The 13561-nt window shown below is 40.7% G+C and overlaps 1 protein-coding gene across 1 annotated transcript in view; it reads right to left on the reverse strand.

The window, feature by feature from the left end:
* Positions 1–13561, reverse strand: part of LOC115416707 (E3 ubiquitin-protein ligase rnf213-alpha-like) — an 88914-nt gene that overhangs the window by 56906 nt on the left and 18447 nt on the right. Inside the window, 10 exon segments of the mRNA XM_030130556.1 lie at positions 434–1047; positions 1135–1287; positions 1401–1568; positions 3961–4180; positions 4355–4477; positions 4567–4665; positions 5644–5775; positions 5854–6025; positions 6113–6168; positions 13271–13469. Of these exon segments, the coding sequence (XP_029986416.1) occupies positions 434–1047; positions 1135–1287; positions 1401–1568; positions 3961–4180; positions 4355–4477; positions 4567–4665; positions 5644–5775; positions 5854–6025; positions 6113–6168; positions 13271–13469 (1936 nt within the window).

Consider the following 13561-nt stretch of genomic DNA (forward strand, 5'->3'; position numbering starts at 1 on the left):
TTGCTTATCCATACGGCAAAGCAAGGGCAGCATTGTGAGATTTTCACGCTCTGGGACCTGTTCTCCAAAAACACTGTTTCAGTGCACCAACAACGCCAGTGTCATGTGGACGAAAGGCCAAAATGATATTGAACTTTTCTGGATTGACATAATTTCGCTGTGGTGTGTACAGGGCGCATACGCTATATGTCACCCCAGTACTGTGGCAACAAGAGGCTAATGAGTTCATGGAACAGTGTCCATGTTTGTCTCCGTGGCAACAACATGTCCTTACTGCTTATTGTCACAGTACAAATGCTAACATTTGACTGGCTCTGTGGAAATAGGCAAACTAATATTTCGTGCCACTGAACTGTGGCAGTAGCCATTGCCAATTTATAATTCTTCCTTCATTAAGGTTTTTGTCCCGTATGTTTGATTGAAAAACACTTACTGCTTTAGTGAGTGTCTCCAAAACCCTGAAGTCGCCTTGGAGACCAAGCATCTCTTTGACCCTGGTGATGGTTTCAGCTGAAGCCAAAGCTAAATGTAGCTCATGATACTGTTTAATCTGCTCAACCCGGCCGTGGATCCACTGTTTGTCGGCCGAAGGATCAATTCCGCACATGATGTCCAGTTCGTCTTTTAGCTGTTCATACTTCTGCTTGGAAATCCTGAACAGCTTGTTGACTTCCTCAAATGTTAAACTGCCGGTTTTTAGACGAATGTAGATGTCTTTGTACTCGTCAAAGCCTTTGACTAAAACCTCATCGTGAATCATCTTCGGTGTCGCCTTAATGTCCGCTACTTGTTCATCACTTGCGTTGTCTTTCAGTTTGCTTCTAGCAAAGAGTCTGGCTTGTTTCTCACAACACGAATGGAAAATCCCACTGTCTCTAAACTTGTACAGAACCTCTGCCATGGTTCGGATTTCTTCTTCCAGAATGAAGTGGGTGACGGCAGGTATTCGAGACGACGGCTGGTCAAATGGACGGACCTTCATGAACTGGTTTAAAGGCATGACCTCGATGTTGTCCTTCCGTCTTTCCTCCATGTTCATAACATCAACTACCGTGAAAATCAAAATGACAGTCAAGATTCACATTTTCAGATGCGATCATAAACTGAGCAAATGTTGTGATGTGACCAACATACCCGTCATAAACTCCATCAGCTCGTTGGTCTTTTCTAAGAAGACGTCAGTCAGTTCTTTCTGATGGTGAACGGCTTTAACTTCTTCGTGTCGGTGTTCTAGAAGACTTTGCATCTTGTCCTCATCTTTGTATTGTTCTTTCTCACAGAGTAAATCTGATCAAATCATACACACCTTTCAGTAATTCTACTATGACACTTGCTCAGAAAATACTGTTTAGGGTCAATGATTATATGTTTTCCATAGATAATGTCAAGACCATCATTACCGATTTTCAGTAGTTCAAGGAAGGTCTTCCTTCTGCCCAAAATGAACTTGAGGAGGCTGATCTTAATGTCTCCACGGATCAGCTGATTGTTAACGACCATGAATGATGACACGGCTTTCTTCATTCTGTGACTTGAATCTTCAGAGAGCTTCTCAAATATATTTATTCCTTCTGCATTAAGACATAACATCACGTATAACACACGACTTCTGCTTTAACATCATACAGTGACATTATGCATTCAGAGATACAGCCACAGATTATTATTGTAATCGATTAACCTATTGATTACTTTCTTCAATTCGATTAATCCTCTGGCATCCCGCCCATAGAGCAGTGTTTCCCAACCACTGTGTCATGAAATCATCAGGTGTGCCGTGGAAGATTATCCAGTTTCACCTGATTGGTACTGTAAGCGAGCGGCATGATATAGATACAGGGTGGGGAAGCAAAATGTACAATATTTTGAGGCAGGAATTGAATGACAGTGTATGACCAATTAGTTTATTGAAAGTCATGAGAATTTATTTGCCACAAGAAAATGTCCATAATAGAAAATGTTTTTATTCTATGTGTCCTCCTTCTTTCTCAATAACTGCCTTCACACGCTTCCTGAAACTTGCGCAGGTGTTCCTCAAATATTCGGGTGACAACTTCTCCCATTCTTCTTTAATAGTATCCTTAAGAAAGTCAACATTGCTGTGTGATGTTCTATTGGTAGCATGTTCTAAAACGCCCCAAATGGCAGAATCCAGAGGGTTTAGATCTGGGCTAGAAGGCGGCCATAAACACGATTCCCAAAAATTGCTAAAGTTGGATTTGTTGCTGTTGTCAACAAGTGTTTTGGTGTTCTTGTGTAAAATTTTAACTTCAAATCATATTTTACTGCATTTCTAACGGTCTTGTTGTCTACCTCAAGTTCAATTGCCATTTTTCTCATGGATTTGGTTGGATCCTTTAGGATTTTGGATTTGAGAGCTTTAATAAAAGCTTTGGTACGTTTTTTGTTGCTTCCTCCACTTCCAGACTTTCTGGTAATAGTTTTGCTCATAGTCATTCTCTTCTTTCCATTATAAACAGTCTTTATGGACACTCCAACTATTTTTGAAATCTCCTTTGGTGTGACGAGTGCATTCAGCAAATCACACACTCTTTGACGTTTGCTTTCCTGATTACTCATATGGGCAAAAGTTTCTGAAAAGGTATGGATAATTGTGTTAGGTATGATTATGACATCAATATATGTTTGGTTTCAAAACAATTGACGAAGTGCCTGCTGAGAAAAAACAAATAAATGTTCATTGTAAATTTTGCTTCCCCACCTTGTATGTACGACTACACGCACCAATGATCCACTCTACAACAACAGTCTCCCATTTCCCTTTGCAAAGTGAAAGTGAAAATGGACCAGCCCCAAAGTGGTGCGTTCTGTTGTTAAAGCCCCCCTCACTAGTGATGCGCAAATCTGCAGGTTACCTGCAGGAGCCAGAGATTGGGTTGGGGCAGGGGGGGAAATGCCTCTATTATACTACGACAGACCTCAATCCATAAGCTGTGGGGTCACTGACGCACACCTCTCAGCTTTTTCGTTCCGAGACTAGGTTTGCATTATATTTCGATAAATACACTTTTTGTGTCATTTTTGTTTGGTGGTGTGCCTTGTGATTTTTCTGATGTAAAATATGTGCCGTAGTTCAGAAAGGTTGGGGAACACTGCCACAGGGGCCTTTCCTAACCACTGAAACCCCGTAATCTGCATAGTGTTGTGTAACTATAAAAAGATTTTTCATAGTTTATTTTTTTTACATTTTGCATATTTTTGTATTTCATCAACTTGAGCTGTGAATAAAAATATCAAATTTAATGCCAGATTTTATGACAATAATTGTCTTTTTTTTTAACCTTTTAAATGCCATGTTTGTAATGTAAACAAACCATATTTTTTGGGTGAGACATACTGTGCACACTTTGCACTTCATGTTATAAAAGTCATTAATTTTAACAATTTTTACAAGATGAGAATTCAAAAGTTGTTAATTTTTGCAAGATTTTTAAAATTCTGATCCATCCACTAAAACCATCCCATAATAAACAGTGTTAAATTCCTACACTAACACCCTTCTACATGAACCAATGTCGGCGTTAATCACTGACATATGACAGGAGGAAAAAAAAAAAATTCAATTTTATTGAATTAAAAAATTTGTTTTTTGCATCAAAAAATATGGTTTGTTTACATTACAAATAAGGCATTTAAAGGGTTAAAAATATGACAGTTACTGAGTATTACATATTTTTGTTTATGGCTCAAGTTGTTGAAATACAAAAAAAATTGAAAGTTAAAAACAAACTGTATGAAAACATTTGTGTCATTACTACAGCGCTATGCAGATTATGCACTTTTGGTGATTAGGAAGGGCCTCTATGGGCGGATACCAGAGGGATATGGAAACCAAGCTTATATTCAGGAAAATTGCAATCGAATAATCTTTAAATCGATTTGAATCTATTAATTGTTTCAGCTCTATATGCATTTTAGTTCTAATGTTGATTAAAATACCGTATAGTTGGAGAATATCTGTGATGGGCGGCCAGGAGAGCAGGTGCTGAAAGATCACTTCTTCATCTTCCTGGTATTTCCCATGACGGTCTTTTGGCCAGGATTTCTCGATAATGGCCACAATGAGTTTGTCAAACTTAGAATGTATTTTCAGGGTCTCCTTTGCTTTCTTGAACTGACCTTTTTTCAACATCTCAAACACTTTGCCTTCAGATTTGTTCTGTGTACGAGACAAGCAACAATAAACATTCATGTGCATCATGTAAATAAATCACATGGTAATCACCTGTATTTTAAAAAAGAAAATTATGTTCTGAACAGTCTAATTAAAAATGTGTATTTCTTTAATATGTCAATGCTATAAATGTCCATTAGAAGAACTAGAATTCTGTACCTGGCACAAACATGTAACAGCATCAGTGGCGCATATTTCGATACTGCAACCAACATGTGGATCAAAACCATCAAGTTCCTCTATTATTGAGCAGTAGAACTCAATCTGACGCTCAGCCGACTCCTAAAGTCACACACAAGAGTCAATGTGTCATAAATGATTTAGAATTAAGACAAGTGGAAACCAAAATCAGCAGTGGATGAATCACATACCTTTCTGAACTTTCCCTCAAAATCCTTGATTAACCTTTCCTTCCATGTTTTTGTACAAGCGTCATCTTTGAAGATGATGGAAACGACATTGTTCCAGATCTGCAAAACACAAACAACAAAGGAGTGGTTTTCTGTCATTGACCCCATTTACACGACCATAAAAATCTGATCCCTGAGAATAATCACATAATTACAATAATCAGATCTCATGTGTTTACATGCACTTCAGAAATGCGATAATTGATAAACCCTGTTCACATGTTTTAGTCCATTACTGGACTTCTTTCAGAGTATGAGCCTGTTAACATTCACACCAATATTCCGATCATTATCCAATTTATAGAGATATCAGATTATTAGTGATGTAAAACAGTATAATCTGATAATAATAAATCAAATTAATACACTTGGATTTCTCTCTGACAACGTCTTCCTGCATGTGTACAGGTTAATCTGATTTATTCAGTTCTGTTACATCTGAACATGTGGGAAAACTATCCAAATCACAAAATATGGAAGCTACACAGTCAAACATGAGCAGAAGACAGTAACAGGAAATTTGATTCTATCATCACTATGTATGTACGTCCTTTGAAATAAATCCGATAATGGACTGGAACCTCTAAACCAGGGTTCACCACGATCACATTTCTTAAGTACATATAATTATGTGATTACTAACAGTTATCAGATTTTATGGTCATGTAAACAGGCTCAGTGACGGTAGAAATAAACTTCTTGTTATTGTCTTCATCTCACATTTGACTACATCTCTTGCTTTCTACAATTTTCTTTTTTCCCACATGTTCAGATGTAAAAAAAAAAACCTAAATAAATCAGGTTTACCTGTATACATACATGAAGACATCAGAGTATCGGGGACAGATCCAAGTGTGTTAATCTGATTTCTCATAATCTAATGATACTGTTCACATGATCAATACTAATCCCATAACTCCAGAAATCAGATAATGATCAGAGTATTAGTGTAAACGTAAAGGGGCTCATTCTCTGAGATCAGATATGAACATCCAACTGAACATTTAGTTTTTTCCAAAATGTGCCAAAATTGCTCACTTCAATCTCCATTGGGTTTTCTCCAAGGTGTTTATCTGTGAAACACCAATAAATCCAAGTTCTCATGATTCCCAGAGCTTTATCGACCATGTCTCTTGGATAGCGCTGCTTTCTCTCTTCGTCTGGAGTTTCCTGAAGGGAATGAATGTTTGAGATTAAATGAAGTCAATTCTTTGTAATCGTTCGCTTCACATCATTGACATCACGAACCTGTTGGTCGTTATATACGACAAAGTCTGAGGCCAATGCGACCAGATTCATGCAGGTTACAGAAAGTCGAATGTAGTCCTGGTTAGATTTAGCAGCTTTGACCTGTTTGCAGATCTTCTCCAACAGTTCCACGGCTGTTTTCAGAAACTCTCTTCTATATTCTTCAGTAAAACTGTCACATAGAAAAAAGACAAAAGGTTAAGTAAAATTAGACCAACATTAAATTTGGAGAAATTTGGGGAATTAAACGTAAGATCACCTGTTTTTTCCCTCTTTGAGTTTCTTCTGCATGTGTAAGATACTGTCAGATATTTTCTACAAAACAGAAAAACAACAGTATTCATTTACCTTCCATGCCACAGCCACTGAGAATCCCCCTGTATGTTGGTAGGTGTGGGCAGTGCATTAGGCAGCCAGCTGTGCACCCGTGATTTGCATGATTAACTTTCAAAAAGCATGGCCGAAAAAAACATGCACGACTTGCTCAAAGCTGTGTTAATTATAAATATATTGTTCTTTTACCTTGTCACAGGTATGACAATGTCAAAATGCAAGCGGTTGGACGATTAAGAGTGTTTCTGATCGAGGGTGGTACCACCACCCCCTCCCTAACCCCCCTCCAAAATTTTTCAGGGATTGGGGGGGCAGCAGGAGGCTCAAGCTCCCGTTGTGCTATGTGCGTCGCTTTTATGCCTGCTGGAATATTACACACCCTGTTCCTCCATTTCTGCCAAATACGCTGGGTGTGGGTGTTTTTCTAGTCACTGGACAGAAAACCTGACAAAATTACCAAGGGTTTCACAGTGACTGAGGTTTGTGGTCCTCAATTTACTACTGTTATGCAACATCAAACCATTTTTATCTCACCAGCCAAAAGGCCATGAGTTATTGTGAAGGCGCTGCATCCAGCATCGTCTTCATTATCACTGACATTGTCTTCGTTTGCAATTTCATCAAACATCTCTGATAAAACCACTGGTCAGATTCATTTCAAATTTTATTTGTGTCTTCCTTTGGACAATGTCAATAAAGTTTGTTCAGTTTTGAGATATTCTGAGTTTTGATGATTTTTTTAAAATATCACAAGTGTTCCTTTCCTTCTACTGGTCCATCTGTTGATGGTTTAGAACATGTAAATGGTTCCAGATATCAGTCTAGTTCCTATTGATCACTGATAGAAGTCAGATATGGACTGTGATTGGATGAGTTCAGTTCTCCTCCAGTGAAAGTCCCACCCACTTCTATAGTTAGATTGATCTGCATCCAGACCACAGGACTGGAACATAGAACAGAACCAGAACTGGAACATAGAACAGAACCAGGACTGGAACATAGAACAGAACCTGACAACCTCACACATTTAGCTGGTTCTAATTCAGACAGAACAGACGCTGACGTACAGGTACACTGGGACTGTTTTTGTGCTTGACATAGTTGTATTACTTGTACGTGATGAAGAACAGGTGGGAGAAGGGAAACATATTTATTCACTTATATTAATTTATTACCGTCACCTCTGTGAGGACATTGAAATTATTTTCAGATTCTAGAGTAGTGATCGCTCTGTAAAAAGTGCACGAATTTGGGACATTATCTATCAACGCATTCTATTTCTGGCTGATCCCAAAGGAGATAGAAGATTAGAGTATATTTTCATTTCTAAATGCCCTCTCTTGACCCTCTCTTCATATTACAAAAGCGTGCAGTCAGAGTCTTACATAGAGTCCAGTATTTGGATCATACTCATTTATTATTCCTGCAGTCAAAACTATTAAAACTTTATGATTTGGTAAATTTTTTACACAGCTCAAGTTCTATATAAAGCCGATAAAAATCAACTAGCAGTCAACATACAAAAACTGGAATGGGTAGGGGGTAGGCCTTAGGCAGGGTCCAAACATTCAAAATTTAAAAAAAAAATGTACAAAAATTTTTTTTTTTTCAAATTATCTGGCTCAAGGAAGGGTGTGATCGTTCTTGGATTGTCAGGTTGTTATGTTGTACGGTGTGTGTGTATAAATGGGGGTGTGGATGTGGGTTGGCATACAGATGTAGATATAAATTCCTGTACAGTCTGTAGTCACACTGAATACCACCCCAGCTGTTCTCTCCTCCTCTCCCAGGCCCTCACTAATGACAGTTACACCCCTCACTCACACAAGCTCACCTCTGAGGAACAATCTCTCTACTGGTCACCGTCCCATTCCTGTTATTTTCGGTTTGCGTATGGGGTTTCACACTGCTAAAAGGCATCGTAATATCACCAATCTCCGCCCATTAATATACACCTCAGTCATTGGTGCGTCCTTCTCTGTAGGGTTATGGAATTGCCAATCTGCAGTGAACAAAGCAGATTTTATTGCTGCCTATGCCAACCATCACACACTGGACATCCTGGCTCTCACTGAAACCTGGATTACGCCTGAGAACAATGCAACCCCAGCCGCACTTTCTATCAGCCACACATTCTCCCACACCTCTCGTCCATCTGGATGAGGAGGTGGCGTGGGTCTGTTAATTTCCAACAAATGGAAATACAATCAACTACTACCTTCAGTCAAATACTACTCCTTTGAATACCATGCCATCCTAGTGACAGCACCAGTCAAACTTTACATAATTGTCATTTATCGTCCACCAGGGCAACTGGGTGATTTTCCTGATGAGATTGACACTCTGCTTTCCTCCATCCCAGAGCATGACTGCCCCATGCTAGTCCTCGGTGACATGAACATCCACTTAGACAATCCCAGCTTCTCAGATTTCATGTCACTAATACTCTCTTTTGAGCTACAGCGGGTTTGCAGTCCTCCAACCCACAAAGCTGGTAAAGAGCTCCATCTCATTTTCACCCGAAACTGCATCACAGACGCCCTCACAGTCACACCTTTACACCTGTCTGACCACTATTTCATTCAGTTCAGTGTGTCTCTCCCTGAAAAACACTCTGCTCCCTCCCCCATGGTCTCTTTCCACCGCAACCTCCGCAATTTGTCCCCCACCCACTTCTCCACTGTCGTAGCCTCCGCTCTCCCTCCCCCCAGCACTTTTTCCTCCTTAGAGGTTAATGATGCCACTGAGTCTCTGTGCTCTACACTTAGCTCCTGTCTGGATAATCTGTGCCCTCTATCTACTAGACCCGCTCCATCCTCCCAGTCCCATCCATGGCTCAATGATAAGCTCCGGTCGCTGCGTACCAACCTCAGAGCCGCAGAGAGAAAATGGCACAAAACAAAAAGCTCTTCTGACCTGATCACATTCCAGTCACTATTGGTATCCTTCTCATCCAGTGTCACTGCTGCGAAGAAGGCTTACTATAATAACAAAATTCATTCTGCCACCGACACCAAGAAACTATTCTCAACCTTTAAAACACTACTCAACCCTCCGCCTCCACCGCCTACTACTAATCTGACAGCAGACAATTTTGCTTCATTTTTCACAAATAAAGTGTCTACTATCAGCAGCCAGTTCACTGATCCACCCATAGACTGCACGCTTCCTTCTTCAACATCATCATCATCACACACTGCTTCCTCTCCCCTGACTATGGGTACTACTAACTCAACTGACAAAAGCCCAACTGCGTCATTCCCCTCATTTACTCCCCTCACAGAGAACGAGGTGTCTAAACTCCTTTCCTCTAGCCGCCCTACAACATGCCTGTTGGACCCTATTCCATCCAACCTCTTACAGTCTGTTGCCCCTACTATCACAGCACCAATCACACATGTGATTAATGCTCCACTGACATCAGGAACATTTCCTACAGTATTTAAACAAGCGCAGGTAACACCACTACTCAAAAAACCTTCCCTCACCCCCACTCAAGTGGACAATTATCCACCAGTCTCACTCCTCCCATACCTTTCTAAGACCATCGAAAGGGCGGTTTTCAAACAGGTCACAGAATTCCTCTCCCAAAATAACCTCCTTGACATCAACCAATCTGGCTTCAAAATCGGCCACTCCACTGAAACGGCTCTGTTGTCTGTGACAGAAGCCTTGAAAGAGGCTAGAGCAGCAGCCAAGTCTTCAGTACTCATTCTACTCGACTTATCAGCAGCATTTGACACTGTCAGTCATGATGTCCTGTTATCCATACTCTGGAACATGGGCATCGCAGGCCACGCACACTCCTGGTTTCAATCTTACCTTACTGGTCGGTCCTTCAAAGTGTCCTGGCTAGGGCACACATCAGCAGTTCACCGCCTCACCACGGGGGTCCCCCAAGGCTCTGTGTTGGGCCCCCTCCTTTTTGCCATATACACCACCTCACTCAGTCAGATCATCCACTCACACGGCTTCTCATATCATTGCTATGCTGATGATACCCAGCTCTATCTGTCATTCCCACCTGATGACTCCACAGTCTCAGCGCGGATCTCAGATTGTCTCTCTGACATATCTGCATGGATGAAAGCCCATCACCTTCAGCTGAACCTGTCCAAAACTGAACTGCTGGTCTTTCCAGCTAAGCCAACCATACAGCAGGACATCTCCATCACTATTGACTCCATACCTCTGGCTCCTACCAGTGTAGTACGTAACTTGGGAGTCATGATTGATAATCACGGATCACGTTGCCTCTGTCATCTGATCATGCCGTTTCACTCTGTTCAACCTAAGAAAGATCAGGCCATACCTAACCGAACAGGCCACCCAGCTCCTGGTGCAGACTATGGTTATCTCCCGTCTTGACTACTGCAATGCTCTTCTAACGGGCCTCCCAGCTTGTGTTGTCCAACCACTACAGATGGTCCAGAATGCAGCAGCGTGTCTGGTCTTCAATCAGCCTAAAAGGGCACATGTCACCCCCGTACTCATTGAGTTACACTGGCTACCCATAGCTGCCCACATCAAATTCAAATCTTTAATCCTAGCCTACAAAATCCTCAGTGGGTCTGCTCCTACCTACTTAGGTGCACTAATAAAAGCTTATGTCGCCCCACGACCACTCCGCTCGTCTGGGGAACATAGTCTGGTGGTCCCCAGACCTTGTACAAGACAATCCAGGCACTTTTCATGGGTCGTTCCACGTTGGTGGAACGCTCTACCAAGTGCTACAAGAACAGAGTCATCCCTGCCTATCTTCAAGAAGCTCCTGAAGACCCAGCTCTTCCGAGAGCACCTCCTATCCTAGCACTGTCAGACATTCCATTTTAAATATTCTAATAAGGTTTTTCCCAGGATAACCACAGATTCTTCCAGGATTATCTCTGGACCTGCTGCGGTGGTCCGGCCTCTTCCCTGCCCTCATCATCACCACTCACTTATCCTCAACCGCCTCCATGTGTCTCCCCCTACTCCCCCCTTGTCCCCCTCTCCCCCAGTCTCTATCTCTATCGCTCTCTCTTTTTCTCCTTCTCTACCCTCTCTCTTTAACCCCAACTGGTCAAGGCAGACGTCCATCCTCCAGGAGTCTGGGTCTGCTCGAGGTTTCTGCTGTTAAAGGGAAGTTTTTCCTCGCCACTGTCACCAGTCACAAGTGTTTGCTCCTGGAGGATTCTGTTGGGTTTCTGTAAATTGGCTTAGAGTCTGGTTTTGACCAACTCTATATATAAAGTGTCAAGAGATAACTTTTTTTGTGATCTGGCGCTATACAAATAAAATTTGATTGATTGAGTGATTTAATTGGTTTTCCCCTGTAAGTCGCTTTGGAAAAAAGCGTCTGCCAAATGCGTAAACATAAACATTAATTGGTGTGTATGTGACTATGTGTATGTGTGTACAGGTCTGTAGGGGTGTGTTTATGGATAATCACAATCTTATGTTGTATAACATGTGATTAGGCAACAGTCTGAGGACTGGAATCAGGGGGTAGGACTGAATAAGTGTTGGCTTCTTCCTACTCCCTTTCAGACACAAAAGTTGTTCTTTTTTCTATTATCCTATTTTTTTTATTTTTGTTTTATTTTTTTCCTTATGTTTTGTATTATGTTTGTGTCTGAAATAAACTAAACTAAATCTATCATATTTGATGACCAATTAAAAAATTATTCAGCGATCAGTTTCTTAAAAATCAAAGCCTCATTTCTTGAATTTTGCTGCCGCTAAACATTGGTTCCACTGTTGGAAAAAAAGCATTTTTTACACCAGATCTAAGACTCGTTGAACCTTCTGGTATCCAGGTGAGCATATTATGCACATGTTGCACTTCATGTTATTAAAGGTCTTATTATTTTTCACAATTTGTTTTAGGTCTGAATTCAAAAGTTGTTCATTTTTGCCTGATTTTTTAAAATTCTGATCCATCCATTAAAATCATCCCATAATAAACAGGGTTAAATTCCTAAACTAACACCCTTCTACTAAGTGAGTACAAAATACACACTGACACATTTAACATTTGACCTAGAACCAAAACAATAATATATGAACCACTGTTGGTGTCAATCGCTGACAGATGACAGGATGGAAAACAAAGTAATCCAATTTTTATGTAGAATATAGAAAAAAAAAAAAGTTGTCTTTTTTTTTGGCTTCAAAACATATAGTTTGTTTACATTACAAAAATGACATCTAAAGGGTTAAAAATAAGACAGTTATTGACTATTTAGTACATTTGTTTATGGCTTAAATTGCTGAAACACAAAAAATTAAATACATTTTTTTTCTTAAAGTTAAACCATCGTCTGACTTTGGTCCCAGATGTTTATTCAAATGTGTCCAACTCCAGTCAGATCCTAATTCTCTCTAATCCATTCGTCTGTCTGTGCTTCTGCACCTGAATCACTTCCCTCATGGTGAACAACTTCGTAGATGACTCCATCATAAACACAGTCTGTTTGCTTCCAGAACAAACCCAAACCTTGCTCAAGCCTTTTTGAAAATTTTGTGGTGAAGTGCATTGTGGGAATGTGAGTTCCCTGCAGCAGCAGTTTATCTCTTGATGAAGCTGAACCCAAATGTGTCCTTTACCTCCATCCACCGACCAGACTCATTCTGGAAAATGACCCTGGTGGACTGGACAAGTTTACGTTGGAGACAACTGGATCATTTTCTTGCTGAATCTGTGAGAAACCACTTTCACTTCCCACAATGCACTTCACTAATATCTACGAAGGTGTTCACTGTGAGGGAAGTGATTCAGGTGCATTAGCAAAGGCAGACTAATGGGTTAGAGAGAATTGCAACCTGACTGGAGTTGGACACATCTGAAAAAACATCTGGGACCAAAGTCAGACACTGCTTTAAAAAAACAAACGGAATGAAGAAAATTTGGACATTACTTTAGCACTGCACAGATTATGCATTTAATGTGATTAAGAAGGGTCTTTCTGTGCAGGATACCACAGGGTTAATTCTTATGATACAGCAGATGCAGAAAAAACTGCAGCTACAAACCCTATGACATAGATGTTACCATTCTGACCCAAACACTGACAGACATGAGTAGAAATATGAGTCTGTTCACCTTCATCATGTCGTGACTGTGGCTGATGTTCTCAGGAACCTTATTGGTGAAAGCATGAAACAAGTCCAGGAGCTCTGGTTTCATGTCGACCCAGCAGTCCATCAGTTCCTCAAAAGACATCAGGAACAAACAGGATCGCACTGCAAAGGCATCCACCTCCCACAAGTGGCGGTGACTCTCCATCAGAGTCAGCACAGCCCTGGAAACACCAGAGAAGCACAACCAATACAACAGATTTACAGGAATATCCTGGTGTGGGATGTTCAGGTACACTAGGCTTAGTCCAGACAA

Source organism: Sphaeramia orbicularis, unplaced genomic scaffold, assembly GCF_902148855.1.
Source record: "Sphaeramia orbicularis unplaced genomic scaffold, fSphaOr1.1, whole genome shotgun sequence".
NCBI lineage: Eukaryota > Metazoa > Chordata > Actinopteri > Kurtiformes > Apogonidae > Sphaeramia > Sphaeramia orbicularis.